This window comes from Notamacropus eugenii, chromosome 1, assembly GCF_028372415.1.
Source record: "Notamacropus eugenii isolate mMacEug1 chromosome 1, mMacEug1.pri_v2, whole genome shotgun sequence".
NCBI classification, from domain to species: Eukaryota; Metazoa; Chordata; class Mammalia; order Diprotodontia; family Macropodidae; genus Notamacropus; species Notamacropus eugenii.
The window spans coordinates 445,427,255-445,448,135 of NC_092872.1; the positions used below are offsets into that span (position 1 = coordinate 445,427,255).

At 38.0% G+C, this 20,881-nt stretch overlaps 1 protein-coding gene across 8 annotated transcripts in view; it reads right to left on the reverse strand.

The window, feature by feature from the left end:
• DENND1A (DENN domain containing 1A) overlaps positions 1–20,881 on the reverse strand; it is a 695,411-nt gene that overhangs the window by 225,566 nt on the left and 448,964 nt on the right. For all 8 annotated transcript variants that reach the window (XM_072631873.1, XM_072631875.1, XM_072631872.1 and 5 more), the window contains one exon: positions 4,017–4,118. In XM_072631873.1, coding sequence (XP_072487974.1) covers positions 4,017–4,118 — 102 coding nt within the window. The remainder of the gene's footprint in view (positions 1–4,016; positions 4,119–20,881) is intronic.

The following is a 20,881-nucleotide window of genomic DNA, read 5'->3' on the forward strand; positions in this document are numbered from 1 at the left end:
TTCCCTCGTAATGATAAAGTTCTCAGAAGTTATGTGCATCATCTTTTCATAGAGAATTATAAACAGTTTAACTTTATTGAATGTCTTAGATTACTCCTTCATAATTAGTTTTTTATCCTTCTCTTGAGCCTTATATTGGAAAGTCAAATTTTCTATTCAGCTCTGGTCTTTTTATCAGGAATGCTTGAAAATCCTCTATTTCTTTAAATGTCCATTTTTTCCCCTGAAAGACTATACTCAGTTTTGCTGGGTAAGTTGTTTTTAGGTATAATCCTAGCTCCTTTGACTTCCAGAATATCATATATCAAGCCCTCTACTCATTTAATGTGGAAGCTGCTTAATTTTGTGTGATTGTGACTGTGGCTCCACTGAATCTGTCAGCTCTGGAATTTTACTATAATATTCCTGGGAGTTTTCATTTTGAGATCTCTTTCAGGAGGTGATCAGTGGATTCTTTCAATGTCTATTTACCCTCTGGATCTAAGATATTAGGGAAATTTTCTTTTACAAATTCTTGAAATATGATATCTAGGATCTTTCTTTGATCATGGCTTTGAGGTAGTCCAATAATTGTTAAATTATCTCTCCTCAGTCTGTTTTTTGAAGACATTTTTCAGATGAGAAATTTCTCTCCTTCTTCTGTTTTAATATTTCTTGATTTCTCATGGAGTCATTCATTTCAACTTGTCCAATTCCAATTTTTAAGGAATTATTTTCTCCAGTGAGTGTTTTTACCTTTTTTTTCATTTGGCCAGTTTTGCTTTTTAAGGAGTTCCTTTCTTCAGTGAATTTTTTTTTTTTTTTGCATCTGTTACCATTTGGCTTATTCTATTTTTAAAGGTGTTATTTTCTTCAATGAATCTTTGTACAACTTTTACCATTTGGCCAATTCTGTTTTTCTAAGGTGTTATTTTCTTCAGTATTTTTTTGTGCCTCTTTTACTAAAGCTGTTAATTGTCTTCTCATAATTTTCTTCTGTCATTTTCATTTATTTTCCCTCTATCACTCTTATCTCTTTAACTCTTCCAGGAATTCTTGCTGGGCTTCTGTCTAATTTGTAGTTTTTTCCTTTGAGGTTTTGCTTGTATTTGTTTTTGCATTGTTGTCATCTTTTGGTGTGTGTTTTGGTTATCTTTGCCAATGTAGTAAGTTTTTATGATCAAGTTCTTTTTTTGGTGGTTGCTCATTATCCCAACCTATTTCTTAACTCTGATCTTTATGTTAAAATTGGGCTCTGTTTACTTGGGGGTAGGGAGGTACTGCTCCAACCTTCAATTTTTTTCATACTGCTGCTTTCAGGGTTAATTCTAGAGGTCTGAAAATTTTTGGTGCTTCTAAGGTGGTATAATCAACAGAGAGATATAGAGGTATAGTTGCTGTTATCCTGGTCTGTGCTCTGGTCTTTACTCAGGAAGGGCTCCTGCTCCCCTGCAGCTACAAGCACTAGTGTTCCTCTCTGCCCTACAACTTCAATCAGGGCCCCTACCCTGACAAACACTCCTTCTACCTTGGAACTGAGACTTGGAGCTGTATATGGGCAATAGAGTTGCCAAACAAAACCAGGTACTGTACCAAGTACCAGCAAAGGATCTCCTGTCATCTCTTTCTGAACAGCTGTCTGAACCCCTCACCATCACTGGAGTGAAAGCTACCAAAGCTGATGATACAGGCTCTTGTTCCCTTGTGACCATGACTGCTCCTCTCTGCCATGAGATACTGTGACTCAGAACCAGGGAAAGGATAGTACAGCTGCCAGAATGTCCCTGTTCCTGTTCCTAGTGTTAGCAGAGGAGTGTCCTGGATCTCTTTCTACCTAGATATTCAGTCTCCCTACCACCCATGGGTACTGGGCTGCTCTGCTCTGCTGTCGCCAACTACAGCTGAGTGTTGCCACTTCTACTGCTGCTTTCCACTTCTGGCTAACTCCCACACAAGTGCCTGTAGACTTTTCTATCTTCTTAAGCTGCCCTGGTTTAGAAAAATGACTCATTGTGACTTTTTCTTGGCTTTACTGTTTAGAATTTAGTTTGATGCATTTTTGCTGTTGTTGCAGAAGAGGTTTTGTGGGAGCTAAAGCAAAGGTGCCAACTTCTCACTCTGCTATCTTGACACCTTCCAATTCACAATGCCCCAATATTTACACAAATACATTCACTTAAACATTTTCAAAATAAATCATCCCCCTTTCCCCATAGCCATGCCACTTAGAATAGGCAGGCAATAGCATTACAATGAAATACAAAAAGCTTAGTTTTCATTCTGACTGGTGGAGGACATTTAGTGGGGCTGAGGACAGGGATGGGGAATCTGTGGCCTCATGTAGCCCTCTAGGTGCTCAAGTGTGGCCCTTTGACTAAATTCAAACTTCACAGAATGAATCCCCTTAATAAAAGGATTTGTTCTGTAAAACTAGGACTCAGTCAAACGGCCACACCCAGGGACCTAGAAGGCTACATGTAGCCTTGAGGCTGCAGGTTCTCCACCCTGGCCCAGGAGAATACAAGTTGAAATAATTGCTCCCTAATTCCTCAAGGGAAAGTGTAGCTAGATGGTACAATGGATAGAGCACTGGATCTGAAGTCAGGAAGACCTCAGTCTGTATTTGGCCTCAGATATTTACTAGCTGCGTGAGCCTGGGCAAATCACTTAACCTTGTTTGCCTCAGTTTCCTCATCTGCAAAATGAGCTGGAGAAGGAAACAGCAAATCTCTCCAGTATCTTGGCCACAAAAATGGGATTAGGCAGTCAGAAATTACTAAAACAACTGAACAACAGTTCCCCAAGAACCTCAATGTTAACTTAACCTGTGGCTCATGGACACCTGGTACTGGCAAGACAAGACTCAATTGTTAGTTATCATATATAACAATCAAATGTTATATTCACTCCCTCCCTTCCTTCCTTCCTGCTAAGTCCCCTCTCAGGTCACTGTATTTATAGATAGAAATTAATTTTTTTTAACTCGAAGGCTAAAGGCCTTACTTCAAAGGTATTACAATTTTCCACATGCTTGAACACAAAGTACAGGAATGGCATGGATAGAAGGGACCATTTGTTATCATCCTTGACTCATAATTTGCTTAAGCTAAAAACGCCTTCTTTTCCCATACCTTCTTCCTTCAAAGAGAGAAGTTCACTTGAGGACACTACCAACAGTGAAAGGCATCAGTGAAGGTGACAGACTAGTATCCAGATGCTCATGAAAAATATAACAAGTATTTAGATCCCAGGGTTGCCACTAAATTCTGTAGTGGAACTTATGTGAAAATGATTGGGTGCAAAATTTTTTTTATATAATAACTAGTTTTTCAAAGTCATCCAGAATGAACAACTATTTAATTATTTCCAGTTTACTGCAGAATAAGCCCATAGAAGTATTTACTTTTAAAACTAAATTTTGTGTTTTTTAAATGAACAAAATCTATTTTCTCTCACTCCCACTTTCTCCTTCAATAGAGAAAAGAAAAAAGAAAAACAATATCCTTGTAACAAATATTTCGTCAAGTAAAACTAATTCCTTCATTAGCCATGTCCAAGAAATACAAGTCTTACTTGGTACTCTGAATCTGCCAGTTCTCTGTCAGGGCATAGACAGCATGTTTCATCTTGATCTTCTGGAAGCATGCTTGGTCAATGTGTTGATCATGGTACTTAAGTTATTTAAAGTGGTTTTGTCTTTACAATATTACTACTGTCATTGTATAATTTTGTTTTCTTTGTTTAAGTTTATATATCAAGTCTCCATAGGTTTCTATGAATCCACTCCTTGCACTATTTCTTAATACACAATAACATTCTATTAATTCATATACCTTTGTTCAGCTACCCCCCAACTGATGGGCACCCATTATATTTCCAGTTCTTTGTCACCACAAAAAGAGCTGCTATAAACCTTAGTAGTATTTCATTTAGCATCAGAATGGTTACAGAATACTGCTCGTTGCATGGTATCTAAATCACAATAATCTTGATAACATTGGGTTACTAATGCTTTCCCAAGAGACATATTTACCCACCACATCATTTGGAAGGCTCTGAAGATCATCAAAAGGAGTTTCCAGAGTGTTAGTATCCACGTTCAGGATCACAACATCTTCAAGGGCCATAGTCCTTACTTTCTGTAAATAATCACATGTAAAGGAAGGAATATGTTGAAATCTGGATTGTATTTACCAATAATAATGACATCTCATATTCATTTCTATGATAATATGGTATATGATGTAGGCTTATATTATGATAATATATGCATAATTATAGTAATAACTATTAACACATATTTTATAGCAATATGATAATTATAACATATTTCTAATTCTGTCTTAAGATTCACAAAATGCTTTTCATGATAAACCTCTGTGAATTAGGGAATGGAAGTAATATTCCCATTTTGCAGGTGGGTAAATTGAGGATCATCGTATTAAGATGACTTTCCCCAGCCACACATCAAATAAGTCTCAGAGTAAGGACTTAAATAGAAGTATTATGATTCCAAATACAGGGCTTTTCATCCTATACCATGTTGCCTCTTTTGCAAAGTTGCAAAAATATTCAAATGTGTCACTTAATACTTTTTACTCCCTAGCAGCTGACAGGAATTAGTCTTTATTGCTCAACATTATTTTAAGGGTTCTTCTTACTTTCATAGTTGGTGTTCAATGTTCTGTCATTCTAATGTTTTAAGATTCTATCCTGCTCTAACATTTCATATTCCAAGGTCCCCAGGAGATCTGTCATTGCTTGATTCTATACTGGTTACTGAACATAAACAAAAAAGACTCAAAGGAGGAGTAAGGGAAGGAAGTACTTGGTATCTCTAGTATAGCCACTATTTAGTCATTAAGAACAGTTGTCTCCAAATTTTTTTGATCATGCAACCTGATCAGTTAAAAATGTTCACACATGGACCATTAATATATTATGAGGCAGGGCATCACAGGGGATTGAGAGCTGGTTTTGGAAACAGATAGACTTTGGGCAAGATCCACCTCTGATACATACTGAATAGGTCTCTGGGCAAGTTACTTAGACCCTTGGCATTCTAGGCAATTTTCTAAGAGTATAAATTGCAGAGAATATACCAACCTGCATTAATTAGTACAGGGATATTCCTCAGCTGTGAGTTTTTATATTAGTAAAATCACAGGTCCACTCTTAGCCCCATCCCTACAAATTACTGTATAATTTATCCTTCTAAAATACCTGTATTAATCACTATATATATATATATATATCACAAGATGTTAAACAGAAAAAATTTAAAAGTATGAGATGAAGATGAAATAATATTTGATCCTAAAGTCAACAGGGAGCCACTAGAGTTTATTGAGTGAACAGGGAGATGGCAGGAAAGCAGGAAGACCAATTAGAAACATGGTGCAAGAGCCAGAGAGGACAATGTCATTAACTCAGGTGGTTACTGTGTGTAGAGCCAAGACAGAGAGGAGAGGTTTTGGAGGCAAAAATGACAAGATCTGGCTATGTGGGGTGATAGCCTTGGGCGACACCAAGGTTCAAAATGGGTATCTGAGAGGAAGGTGAGGTTGAAGGTGATGCTCTCAACAATAAGGGAAAGGTAAGGTAAACAATGCCACCTGCCCAGGTCTATTCATGCTGTGTGACTTCATTTTATCCTACCTAAAAACAAGAAGTGGGGAGGGTCAGATGCAGTGCTCTTATCCACAGGTCATTGCTACAGAATGCAAAGCCCAAACTAATGAGAGAAGTCTGCTGCAACTAGAAGGTGATCTATTCTAGAGAGACAGGAGGCAGAGAATGGGGGCATAAATTCTGTCCACATGGTACATGCAAGAGGTGAAGAGGGTCTGAATGAGGTTAGTGACTGTGTGAGTCAAGAGAAGCAGGTGAATATGAGAGATGTGGAAATAGAACCAAGATTTGACAACTGATTAGATATGGAAGGAAAGCCATTAAGACTGTTAGAATGTGAGTGGTGGGAAGGATGGTGCCCTTGACAGTAATAGGGAAGTTTGGAAGATGGGTAGGTTTGGGGAGGGAAAGAATGTAATGACATCCAGGACCCAGATCACAATTCATCAACACCTTCTCACCCTGTGTGATTCATTCTTCTCCATCCAAAGTGAAAAAGGGCAAGATAGGTCTCTTACTGGTCACTATCTCCAAGTGCAAAACCTCGGGGTGATTCCAATGGCATGTGAACACAACCAGTTCAGAAAGGGGAAGACTAGAGGCTGGTATGGCACTGGGAGTTCAGAGAGGAGAGGAGAGGGTTAAATGTTGAGGGATAAATATAGGTATGGAGATGTTTGAGATAAATCCTAAGATTAGCACTTTTGCAGTTAAGGGTAGGATACAACCTATCATACCACCCTCCAACTGGTCAGTCACACACCCCTTGGAGTTAGTCCACAGTCAGCTAGGAGGATGCTGCTATCCCCAGGAAACCCCTGGCCCCTATTTCGGAGGCCAGAGATCTAAAAGACTCCAGAATATCTGCATTTGAATGTCAGGTACTGGACTAATCATTTTCCTGTTAGTTTTTGCCTCCTTAAAAAGTAGTCTTCCTATAAGACTTAGAGATACATCTTTGCTTCCAATTATTTTTTAAAAATCACTCTATCCACACAGCTTGTGTTTCTTACTTTGAGGAAGAAAATTCGGCAAAGATATGAGCAGATGTCAAAAACGTCCCCCAGAAACCCTACCCAATTAAAAATACTAACTGGTACTGAAGAACACCCAACAGCTCTCATGTAGCTAGGTCCACGAACACATTCCCTCTCTTTTTTAGTTACAACATATGCCAAGGCCTCTGCCAGAGGCAAACCCCACCCCCACCAGCCGCTGTGGGTTCTTCTCAGCAATGAAAAAACACACACACATGGACAAACACTTTAGCTACCCAACTGGCATTTCCTGCACAGAGGAGCAAAACCAAATGTGACATTTCCACATCGATCCCATTAATTAAAAAATGCTTTCCTCTTTATGTTGTAGTGGGGACCTTGCTTGACTTCCTGCCCTCTGAAGTCACAAATTCAGCCAAGGCTGTTAACACACACAGTATAGAAATGCTTTGATTTAGAACCTGATGATAAAAGCAAAGGGCAATGACAAAAGGTGGTGTGGTGTATCGAAGGTTAGCAAGACTTCAGTCCAAATTCCAATTCTAAATTTACTAGTCATTTCCACTCCCTGAAGTTTCTTTATCTGTAAAATGGAGAAAATAATCCTTATAAGATCAATTTCACAGGGTTGTCATGAAGATCAAAGATTTTTGTCAATTAAATAGTGCAAACAGTATTAGTCCGTGTTTAATGGAAGAGGAAACTGTTACTTAGAAAAGGTTAAGTGACTTTGCTAAGTTCTGACACTTACTAAGTGCTGGACTGAGGTCTCCTAATTCTCAGTTTGCTGTTCACTCATTTACCTAACAGACATCTGTCAAGGCAAAACATTGTGCCTGGTATTATAAAGTTTAGCTAAGACATGGCCACAGTTCTCATAGAACTTATATTTTAGAAGGAGGTTAAGATACAAAACGATCATGATTAATATAAAATTTTTAAATTAAGTGTATCATTAATTTACAAACTGTTTTAGGTGAGATGTGAAAGGGAAAGTCACTCTGGACTTGAGAAGCAAGAGGGGAATAGAAATCCTATAAGCCTATGGAGTGAACTCCCCTCTCTCAAGTGGGTTTAGGTACTACCCACCACAGAGACGGCTGTTCCAAAAACAGTACCAGTACCTCCTCATCTTCAGCCTTTGTTGTTACTGGTTCAGTGATAGGGACACTAGAACTACCTTCAACCTCCTTTGTGTATAGGTCAATTTCAGTACAATGACAGATGATTTGCAAACTAGGTATCAGTACATATAATGGGCTTTAAGCTCCCCAAAAGGAAAAAACAACAACAAAAATATAAGCTACAGTTATCATTCTTTGGGGACAAAGATTCTCCTACTCTATTCAACTACATTCCACATCAGGATGGTTAGAAGCACAGAATATCATAGTTGAAAGAGCTTTAGAACAGAGAATGTTACGTATGTCAGAGCTTAAGGAGTACTTAGAGCATAGATCATTAGAAATGCAATAGACTCTAAAGCAAAGGACTTACATCACAAAATGTTAAGAGGTGGAAGAAATGGTTAATGGATAGAATTGTAGAACAAAAGATTTTGAGCAGAAGAGTGATAGAAACTACAATGGTTCTCTATTACTTAACAAACTATGTTTAAACTACTTCACTTAGCATTCAAGGCCCTCCAAAATCTTATATTACCCCTTTCCAGCCTTACCTCATAATGTTTTCTTTTACATGTTCTGGATATCAATCAAGTCAAATTGGATTACTCTCTGTCCTCTGAACATGCTCTGAGCTCTTCTACATTCATACATTTGCTCTAGCTGTTGTGTATTCTTATAAACGTACTACCTATCCATCTTTGCTCAATATCTTCTATGAAAACTTTTTTGATCTTCTTTCCATCTTCCTTACCTCTTTCCCCCTTAAACCTTACATAATATTTTGTACCTTTTTAACATTATTTTTTGCTTCTCTTCTTCTAAAATGTTTTTAGCTTCAGTATATTTGAATTCTCAGTCAATTGCTTGCTATTATAGACTCAAGTTTTTTAAAAAATAATTTTAATAGAATCCTAGAATTTTAGTAGAATTCTAGAATTCTGTCTCATCAAGTGTTGGATTATTTTCATTTGTCCTGCAGTATTTATTCATAGATACATGAGTTAGTTTATTAGCTCTAAAGGCCATGTTTCCTTCTACTGTTACTGTTTTTCCTGTTGATTTATCTGCTTATCTTCAATGTCTTTGAGTTTTCTTCTTCCTGAAATCTTTAGTGATTTCAGACTCCCTCTCCTACTCCCTTATTTTCTCCTATTGCTCATTTTCTGACTCCCTCCCCTCTGATTGCAGTTTTCTTGGGGACTGGCTCTCAAAGCATCTCAGCCTTCTCCCATGTTAGGTAGTTAACAGTTCAATAGCTATAACTATGCCCCAAGTGACTATAGGGTAATCAGGTGTGGCTCCAGCTGAGTGCTGTGCTCTTTTCCTTAGATGTGGAGGAATGCTACAGAGCATTTCCCCTTTCCCTCTCCCCAACCATTGTATCCTGTCTTCTTTCCCTCTTGTCCTCAGTTCTTTGATGCTATACCAGCAATTCAGAGCTTTGTGGTAGTGGAACTGTGGGGTTGTGACAACCAGCAGGCTTTTATTCCTGAAAGGCAATAGCCACACTGGCTCTCTGTCACAAACTGGGCAAATTTCTGCTGCTTGGAGTTGAGGTTTCTATGTCACTAGAAAGAAGGAGAGGGGACTGATACATGGGGGTGGGTTTTGTTGCAAGCTTGTGTCATTTCTTTGGGTTTCCTGGTGTAGCCATGCTGTGGTAGCATGAGAGGTGCGGCAGGGGTATTGAGTGAACTCACAGTCAGTGAGTACCAGTTCATGTGTGTGTGTGTGTGTTTAAATTGAATCAACTGTCTTTTGGATTCTGCATATCCTAGACTGTGGGGACAACCGAAGTTGCTTTATCTTTGGTGTATAATTTTTGTGTTGGAGAAGTGAGGAATCAGGAAAAAAATATCAAGTCTTTAATTTTGTTGCTCATGTGACTCAGAAGTCCATTTTGTAACTTTCTAATAAACCATGCAATCACTTTCATTCCCAGAAAGGATGAAACAGACAAAAGTTCTAGGTCTCCATCCTTGTGATTTCAGTGAACAAATCATATCTCTTTGTTCACCTCTCCCCTAAATGCACAGTCTACTACTACAGTATGAGCTCTCTGAGGGAAGGGACTGCTTTGCCTTTTCTATCTCGAGCACTCAGAACAATATTTGGTACATATTAAGCAATTAATAAATGCTTTTCATTCATTCTGCCTTATTTTCTCCTAGACTATAAACTCCACAAAGGCAGGGACCACACTGTCTCTACATGTTACATTTTGTCCAATGCTTAGTACAATATTCTGCACACATATGCATGTAATAACTACTTGATGAATTACATTATCATGTTAAGGCTAAAAGACAATATAGAAGTCAGCCAAGCCCAACTAACTCCCACAACCTGAACTCCCCACTGCAAAGATTGGCTACATGTTCATTTTATTTTCAGGGAATGAATAAATATATCTAAGCATAGTAGGTTAAGAAGAAATACAATGATTATATTAACTCTTCCTTAGCACTTAAAAGGCAGCATGGTATAGAATTCCAAGTTTTAGACTTGGAATCAGATATGAGTTCAAATCACTTTTCAAAACTGTATTGGCTATTTGATCATAGGCAAGGCAACCTCTTGGAGTCTCAATTTTCTCATCTATAAAGTGGTGATAAATACTATTTGCATTACTTGCCTCACAATTCATCTGGAATTGCCATTCCATAAATAACAAACTCCCCTTCATTTTAGAGCTCTTCTTCTTATGCTCTTCCTGTCTCACGGCACTCACAAAAATAGGATTCCCCCCAGACGACACTTAATTCCCAGTGATTCTCTTTGGCTCTAGTTGTATCTTCCCATTACACTCTCCCCAAAGAGTTACAATATTCTTTATTCTTTGTTACCTCTTTGTCTTTCCTTTTGCTAACAATTACGCAGTACTTTTTCTCCTTCACAGTTCAATTCTGCTAACATCACTCAAGAACTTTTCCCTCTTTGAAGCTTATTCTATTGAAATTCATCACCCAATCCAGATCACAGTAACGTGTCCTCCAGCTACAGGTAGGTGGTACAGTGGATGGAGGACTGAACTGGGAATCAGGAAACTCTGAGTTTAAATCTAGACTCAGATACTTATTAATTGAGCAAGTCACTTAACCTTGTGTTTCAGTTTCCTTATCTATAAAATGGAAATAGCACCTAACTCTGAATCAACGCCTACCGACTGGACATTTAAAACTAGATGTCCCATTAAGCATCCCAAACTCAACATGGCCAAAACAGAACTCATGATCTTTCCTACTTCTCTTCTGAACTTCCTAACTTCTGTCAAGGGCACTCCCATCCTTGCAGTTTCCCAGGTTTGAACTTTAGTATTATCCTCAACTCCTCACTTTTTCTTATTCCTCAAATCCATTTGGTTGCCAAATCTCCCCAATTCCACAGTATCTTTCACATCTGCCCTCCTCTTATCACTCACACAGTCTACCTCATCACCTCTCATTGCCTGGGCAATGGCAATAATTGGACTCCCTGCGTCAAGCATCTCTCTATTGCAATTCATTTTCTAAGTAACAGCTGAAAAGATTTTCCTCAAATATAAATCTGTTAATATCACACTCTTACTCAATAAATTTCAGTAACTCCTTGTCTCTAGGATAAAATATCTATTCCTCTATTTAACTTTTAAAGATCTTTGAAACTTAGCACCCACCTACCTTTCTAGTCTCATAATTATTAACATACTCTCTATAGCACACCCAAATTGGTCTTGCTGTTCCTCATACATGGCTTCCCTGCCCCCCCTCTCCATACCTTTTTCCTGGTTGTCCCCCATGCCTATAATGCATTCTTTCCTTACCTCCTCAGCACAGAATCTATTTCCTTCATAACTCAGCTCAAGCACCACCTTCTACATTAACCTTTTTCTGATTCCCCTAAATGCTAGTGCTCTCCCTCCTTAAGCTTGTTCAGTTATTCAGTTGTGTAGACTTTTTGGGACCTCATGGACCAAATGTCCATAAGGTTTTCTTTGCAAAGATACTGGAGTGCTTTGCTTTTTCTTCTCCAGTTTTATGAAGGCAGAGATGACTTGACCAGAGTCACACAGCTAATAAGTATCTGAGATCAGATTTGAACTCTGGTCTTTCTGTCCTATCCACTGTACCACCTAGCTTTCCCACACCCCTCAAAATGCCTTGCATTAGTTTTGTACTTATTCTATATAGACAGACAGACAGATAGATAAATAGATAGACAGATGGAAAGACAGTTAGATGTGTACATGTTTTCTCTAATAGAACATAAGCTCCTTGAGAGCAGAGACTATTTCATTCTTGCTTTTGTACCCTAAGACCTAGCATATGGACTGTTAAACAGTAGGTGTTTAAAAAATCTTTGTTGATTAATTGATTATGATCCTTACCTACAGGGAATATGACTGGCTTAGAGGAAAAAGGAAGAGAAGGCAAGAAGGAAAGGGAGAAGCGAGAGGTCAAACAGTTTTTTAATTTAATTTAACATTCTAGAGAGGTACATAGAGAGCAGTGATATTACCCCCTTAACACTTCAGGCCCCCAAAGGTCACTGAGCTGCCAAGGAGTTGATAAACTTTGCTTTTTCCTTCATCTGAAGGGTCAGGAAGGAATGGACACTGATTTGCTCTTTCCTGTTGCACAAAATTAAAAAGCTCAGTTTGACAGCTCACAGGAGCTGTGAATATGCAGCTGGAATTTTCCAATGTACTTTAACCAGAAACAGAAGTTGGTTACAAGAGAGGTGACAGAACACTTCTTTAAAAAAGCCAACTTCAAACCATTCCTCAAAATGTAATATCAGACTCATGTTAACAAGGTCAAAGAGGACTAAGCAAGGTGACAGAGCCATGTTGCCAAAAGTCCATAATACCTAAGCAACAACAGAATATTAGAGCTGGAAGGGATCTTACGATGAAGAGTATTTTGTAATAAAGCATAGAACCTAGAATGTTGGATTTTTAAGAAACTTTAAAGATCTGTAAAGATGAGAAATTTGAGTCCCAGGAAGAAGCAACTTGCCCCAATACTTAAAAATATTTAACAGTACATAAGTGAAAGATAAGTCTCATTTGGCATTTGAAGTTCTTTACAAACTGGTCTCCATATGCTTTTTCTGCCATCCAACCACAAAGGCTTATTTGCTGTTCTCCTTAGACAAGATACTCCATCTTCTGTCTTGATGCCTTGCACTGGCTGTCCCTCATTCCTGGAATACTACATCCCAGCCCCAGACTCCTGGAATTCTTTGACTTCCTTTAAGACTCTGCTGTCTTCTAGGAGGCCTTTCTTGGTCCACACAGCTACAACAGTTATACTCCCTACAGATACCTTCCAATTACTCTCTATTTATTTTGTATGTTAGGATTTGTATATGGTACCTTTCCCATTAAAACGTAGTTCCTTGGGGGCAGGGATTATTTTGTTGTTTCCACTATGCCAGGATGGATTGGTTAATCTATGAGCCCTGAATGCCTCCATTAACCTTTATCTGGTTTCTTCTTTTGCATATTAATTAAAACTAGTCCTCAGTTAAAGATTTCTCTTAAAGGGAACTAGTTTCTTCATTCTACTGAGCAGAACTAAGAAACAAGACTGAAAAAATTTCCTCCTAGTTTTGCTGAAGAAGAGTTCATATCTTTTAATCTATATAAGTTACTTGAGTAACAAATGCTATTATCTTTCCAACAGAAAGAATGTTTGCAAAGGCTTCTAGGAAACAAGGCTATTCAGTCCAATTTTGGGCTGGCTCGGAGTCACTCTATTTCTATGAAGTAGTATGAAGGAAAAAGAGACAACTTTTAAGGCCATACTCCCCAAGAGTTGGTCTATAGATATAGCTTTGATTGGGGGAAAGGAGGAGAAAGGTAGGATACTTTTGTTTGAGCAAAAACTGAGCAAAAACAGTTCTTCCTCTGAAAATACCTCTCGCTACATTAATTATGGAACTAGCATGGTATAATGCAAAAAACAATACACTAGGAGTTGGGGAGGGCTGCAGTAGCTCTGAATCTGACACTTATTAGTTGACACTAGGAAAGTCACTGTTCTCTCTTTGGGGCCTCAATTTTCCTGACTATAAAGGGTGGGGCTGGACTAGAGGAAAGAATAAGATTTCTTCTAGTATTAACAATCTATGTTCTAAGGTATAGCCTGGTCCTAAAATATGTTCTAGTATTCTATTTTCCAAAATGTCTTCCAAATCTAACATTCTCTGATTTTTAGTCCTCATTTCAGCCACATTTTCAAGAATCTACAAGAGATTCCAACTACCCATTATACCAATTTCTCGGTTTGGCATTCAAAGAAAGCATCATATTCCTAATATACCTAGATACTTAATCTTCAGCTTTTTCTCAACACAAAAATTCCATTTCACTCATAACTCCTGCTTATTTCCCCATCCCTATCCTCCATGTACCAGGTTCATTCTTGCTCTGATTTTGTTTCTCATGCTATTGACTCACAGCTTGGAATGTCCCCTTCCCTTTCTCTCTTCCCCCTTTACTCTGGCCCATGAAGCAATATGGCATAATGGAAAGAGCACTGGATATGAAATCAGAAGACATGGATTCAAATCCCAGCTCTGTTCTTTATTACTTATGTCACCATGGGCAAGTAATTTTATCTTTCTGGGCCTCAGTTTCCTCACTCATAAAATGAGGGGGCTATAGTAGATTATTTCTAAGACCTTCTCCTTCTTAAATTCTGTGGACCTATAATAACTCTTTCTCTGAGTTAGAAAAGCATTTTAGGCCTTGTCACACTTTAGAGTATGTGATTATACCGTTTTCCTGCCTCCTGGCTCTTCCTCTCCAGTCCACATGTGCAAGTGTAATGCCTACTGATCTCATATCTCCATGAAAGAGTGGGTTAAAAGTGTACTCTCATATCTTTTCATTTGAGTCCTGCTTGATCTTTATATTTGTTACATTCACTTCTAATATTTTTGTGAGTGCTTCCTTCCATTTACACTGTTGTTACATTGCTGAAGTTACTGCATATATATGTGTGTATATGTATGTATGTAGGTTTGTATCTGTTTTTCTTTCTTTCTATCTATCTATCTATCTATCTATCTATCTATCTATCTATCTATCTATCTATCTATCTATCTATCTATCTATCTTGTTGCTGTCATTCAGTCATTTCAGGCATGCCTGACTCTTCATGACCCCTTTCAGGGTGTTCTTGGCAGACAAACTGGAGTGGCTTGCCATTTCCTTCTCCAGCTAATTTTATCGATGAGGGAGCTGAGGCCAACAGGGTAAAGTGACTTGCTGCCCAGGGTCACATAGCTAGTCAGCATCTGAGGCCAAATTTGAACTCAGGGTCCTTCTGATTCTAGGGCCAGCCCTCCATCCATTGCACCATCCAGCTGCCCCCTGTAATATTTGCCTGTTGCCAATCCTTCTCAAGGCTTGATGTTCCCACTTTAAGAAATTCATGATGAAAAGTCCCCTTCACTTCTTCAGATCATGCACAAGTATCCTTTGCTACCTGTCAATTTTCTGAAAGCCTCTCATTTGGGTGCTGAGCTGGAATTGAGAGTACATACAAAAGGTAGAATAGACAGACACCTACTCTTCCCTCATGGCTTTTGTGAGGAATTAAAAAGGCTACAAATCTCTAGGTAGCAAAACTGACAATCTGCCAGCAGTCACACACACATTTGGTATATTGTGTAAATTGTATATTGTTCTCTGCTGACTTCACTCTGCATCAGTTCATGTATATTTTCCCATACTTTTCTGTATTCATCACACACATATTTTCTTACAGCATAATAATATTCCATTACATTCATGTTTAGCCATTCCCAATTGATAGGCATCTACTTTATTTCCAATTCTTAGCTATCACAAAAAGTACTGCTATAAATATTTTGGAGTAAAGAGGAACTTTCTTCTTATCGATAGCTTCCTTGGGGTATAAGTCTAGTAATGGATTCTCTAGTTCAAAGGGTATATAGAAAGTTTACAGTCACTTTATTTGCCTAATTCTAAACAGCTTTCCAAAACAATTGTAACATTTCACAATTCCATCAACAAGTATTAGTGAGCCTCATATTCCACAACCTCTCCAACATTGACTACTACCATTTATTGTTATCTTCGCCAATTTGCAGGGTTTGATGTAAGATCTCAAGGTTTTGGTTTACATTTCTCTTATTATTAATGATTTGGAGCATCTTTCATACAGGCTGTGAATACTTTGCAATTCTTTTGCAAATTTTGTGTTCATATCTGCAATCACTTATCTATGCCCTAGGCAGAGGTCTACCTTCCTGAATGCCTGAAGTTGATATTTTGAACCTAGGTGTGGAAATTTAACCTGTTGTTCTAACTTTTTGGAGGTTAACCCTGCAATTAGACATGTTAGCTATCTCTTTCAGCTGTATAACATTTGCAAATTTGACAGACATGCCTTCCATGCCTTCATCTAAGTCACTGATAAAATTATTGAACTAAATAAATGGGCTACTGCACTAGAGTTCGTTCTCCAAGCTGACTTTAAGTCACTCATTGATGGCTACTCCTTAGTATCTGGCTATTCTATGAGTCCCAAATCCACTTCTTTGGACCAAGTATACAAAAGTCTATGATATTTCCCTGACCTACCAGTTTAGTTATTCTGTCAAAATAAGAAATGAGGTTAGATTGGCATTATTGCTCTTGGTGAAATCATGCTGGCTTTTAGTATTCTCCTTACCTACATGCTCACACAGGAGTTATAAGTCTAGTGAAGTTCTCTCAAGTCTCTTCTACCTCTGTATGTTTTCTCAACAAAGTATGAATCCTCCTTGTCTTTGGGTCCTGATTTAATTTTGAAGCTTCAAAGCAGGATAATGAAGATCACTGAATGAACACTTTGAAGTGCTAAAACTTAAACATTGGCGCTGGCTGGTCTTGACCTTTAAAAGGAGACAGCAAAACCAATACAAAGACGGAGAGAGGGACACAGAGATGGAGCCTGAGCTGCACTATAGACCAGGGGAGAGGTTTGGACATTCACAGAGCTTCTACTGGGAACCATGAACATGTAGGAACACACATTCAGAGAGAAGGAATCTCAATGAGAGAAAGGAAAGAGACTCAGAGCTTTCAAAAGAGAAGGGTGGGAGATGAGATGGAGAAGCCTTGACACTCTCCCACCTGGAGAGAAGAATGCCTGGCCCCAAAGGGAAAGATAAAGCTGGAAAGCATATGCAAAATGATTCCATCCTTTCATAGTTACTATGAGTCACATGAAGTATATTTCTAGAGAAAGGTGGAATTTCTCAGAAGAGAGAGAGTTGTTTGATGTTCTCTGGAAAGGAGAAGATTTTTTCATTGTTAAGACATTTTAATATTTTAATACTCTAATAGAGTAGTTCTAGAATTTTCCTAGGTATAGAAGTCAAGCTCCTCATTCACATTTTAAACCCAAGATACTTTTCCCTTTTCTGAAAATTAAGATGTTTGCCTTTCTCCAGTCTGGTAGCACATTTCCCATTCTCCACCTTTGAAAGACAGGAGCAGGCAATCATCAGAAACAGTTCTTTCAGTATCCAGTGCTTCCTTTTACTTTCCAAATATTTTAAAAACAAATACATGATCTTTTACTGGAGTGAGATCATTGCTAGCACCAGCACGTTCTGAGATTTATGGTCCTGGCACCCTTCTAAAAGGGACCTATTACTCTTTTGCATTCATCCTCATTTACCATGCTTCTCTCTTCTAACATGTCTTTTTAATAATAGTAATAATGATTATGATAACAGGTAATATTTATAGTGCCTGTTATGTGCCAGGCATTGTGCTCAGCACTTCACAAATATTATTTCATTTGATTCTCTTAAGAACCTGGGAGGTCAGTGCTATTATTATTCCAACTATACTGATGAGAAAATGAAACAGACAGAGGATAAGTGACTTGCCCAGCTAATAAGTATCTGAGGCTGTTTGAATTCAAGTCTTTCTGACTTCAGCCCCAATGCTTTATTCACTGTGCCACCTAACTGCCTCAGATTTTTATCATTCTCATATGCTTTCAGATTTATTTATTTTTTAGCATTCATTTTTTTTGGAGTTCCAAATTTTCTTCCTCCTTCCAGATCCTCCCTCATTGAGAAGGGAAGCAATATGATACCCATTATGGATGTGAGGTCATGCAAAATGTATTTCTGTATTAACCATGTTCCAAAAAAAAAAAAAAAAGCAAGTAAAATAAAGAAATTGAAACAAATATGCTTCAACCTGCACTCAGAGTATATCAGTTCTCTCTCTGGAGGTAGATAGCATTTTTCTTCACAAGACTTTTAGAACTAATGTGGATCATTATATTGATCAGAATAGCCTAACTGATTATTGTTCCAATATTTCTGTTACTGTGTACAGTTTTCTCCTGGTTCTCCTTACTTCACTGATATCAGTTCATACTGGTCTTCCCGTGCTTTTCTGATACCATCCTGTGCATCATTTCTTACAGCACTTTCTATTCCATCACAATCATGTACCATGATTTGTTTAGCCATTGCTCACCTGATGGGAATCCCCCTCAATGTCCAGTTCTTTGCTCTCACCAAAAAAGCTGCTCTACTGTGGGATATATGGCGCCTTTTCCTGTTTCTTTGATCTCTTTGGAATATAGGCCTAGCAGGGGTATTTCTGGGTCAAATGGAATGCACAGTTTTATAATCCTTTGGACAGAGTTCCAAATTGCTTTGCAGAATGGTTGGACCAATCCACAATTTCACCAACAGTGCATTAGTGTCCCTATTTTTTCATATCTCCTCCAGCTTTTGTTATTTTCCTCTTCTCTCATGTTAGCCAATTTGATAGGTGTGAGGTGGTACCTCAGGACTGTTTTATTTTGAGTTTCTCTAATTCGTGATTTGGAGCATTTTTTCTTATGACTATTGTTAACTTCAATTTCTTCTTCTGAAGACTGCCTGTTCATACTCTTTGACCATTCTTTAATTGAAAATGTGTCTTATTTTCATAAATTTAACTCAGTTTCTTATATATTTGAGAAATGAAACCTATATCAGAGAAACTTCCTGTAAAAATTTTCCCCCTTAGTTTGCTGCTTTCCTTCATGCCTTCAGATTTTAAAATTCTGAATTGGTTAATAAATTCTCTTTGCAGCCACATTGGTCTACTTAGGCAACTCCCTCATTTTCTCTTTATCAGAATCATTTCTTTTTACCTTCAGAATTTGATTCTTCAAAGTATACCATTCTTCTTCAGCCAACTTTTCTTGTACAGCTTAGCCTATTGGATTCTATCTGTGTTTTCTCTGAAATCTTTGAAAAATATTCTCCCCAAATCTAAGACGCATGTCAGACTATATCCAGCATTCCTGTCCTCCATCATGAATTTTAAACTAGAGAGATCACATTCCCCTAAGGTTCCTATTATTTCTACTTCAGTTTTATCTATTTAGTCAGAATTAAATCTGGATAGCAGTCCCCCTTCTTATTTCCTCTACGTGCAGGAAACCATGCATTTTGGGGGTACTTCTGCTTCTGCAGAAAAGAGAGAGCTCCAGCTGATGTGCAGATAGTTGCAGTTGTCCATTATTCATATAACGTCTTCCAAGCCATACCTGTGATTGATCTGTGTCCTAGGCTTCTTATTAAACTGTTGCTTCTGCCTAGGTGGCCTGTATTTGCTTCTGTATCTCCCTCCTTTGATTCTTATCAAATATTCTCTACTGTTTCCATCATGGGTTCCTCTTTTCTTCACATGAATTCATCTATATACCATATTCCAGCCATGAATGCCAGCTGATCAAGTCTTAATGATACCCATGGGCTCAAATATTGACTGATGAATAAGCATTTATCTAGCACTTATTAGATGCTAGTGACTGGGGAAAAAAAAAGACTTCTCCCCTCCCCACAGAAAAACAATTCCAATAACAAATAATCTTAATGTCAGTTTTTGTCCAATGGCAGGTTACATTTTATAGAGGGGAACAACAATTAAGCAAGTTTAAAATAGATATGAAGTCATTTTTAAGAGGGAGGCCAAGGAGGAAGATAGTTAAAAACTGTAAGGGAATTGAGAAAGACCTCATGCAGAAGACAGTACTTGAGCAGAGGTTTGAAGGAAACTAAGGATTTTAAGAGGCAAAGGTGAGGAGGAAGAACGTTCCAGGCTCAGGAGACAAACCATACAGGGGCACTGAGAGTGAGAGGAGTGGTATATGTGAATACTTCAAGAGGGAAAGTCTGATCCGATAGAGGTGTTTATATACACATATATGTGTGTATGTACACACACACATATATGTATACAATATTATGCACATATATGTGTATATAAAAATTACATAAGGCTGGAAAAATTGGTTGGATGCAAGTTGTGAAAAGCTTTAAATGACAGAACAGAAGAGTCTCTTCTTGATGCTAAAGATAATCGCCACTGGAATTTTCCTGACATCAAGGCCTTTTGTTTTCCTTATTTATTATTCATGGCTTATGTTTTATATATACATGTGTGAGGCTATAGGGTTTCTCCCTGGCTATCTTCTTAGATACTATTTCTCATGTATTAGTGGTCTTCTCTTCCTAAATGTCAACTGCTGTAGAACAAGGTTTGACAGAGCAAGGTGGATGAGTTCCTCCTTTCCTCTCCTCAGTTTAAAATCCTCTTGATTTATGTTTTCTTCAAATCTGATTACCTTGCTAAATATTTCTCTAAATTATGGGTACATCCTTATTTGTTCAGTCTACACTAGAGCAAAACTGGACTTTTCACTGTCCTTTGTATACATCTTTAACTTTTCTACCTCCATGTCTTTGCTTACTCCATTGCCTAAATTTGGAATGACTTTCCTCTCATCTTCTTCACCCATGGACAGGCTTAAAGGCCCAGCTCAAATGTCACTTCCTCCTTAAAGTAGTCCCTAATTCCCAAGCTGGGAGGGAAGTTTTGCCTCCTCCAAATTTTTGGCATTTTCTACTACTCTTATGAATTAGTTAAACACTAATTTTAAATGTGCAGAAAGAGGTCTCAGATATCATAATTTCATTACCTCAGCTGACAGAGAAGGAAAACGAAATCCAACAAAATTGCTTACTTAAGATCACACAACTATTAAGTGGTAGAGCAAGAAATCCAGACCAGGTCTTCTGAGCTGTGTATGGGAGTTGGATTAGCTGATTGCTGAAGGCCCACTCCAA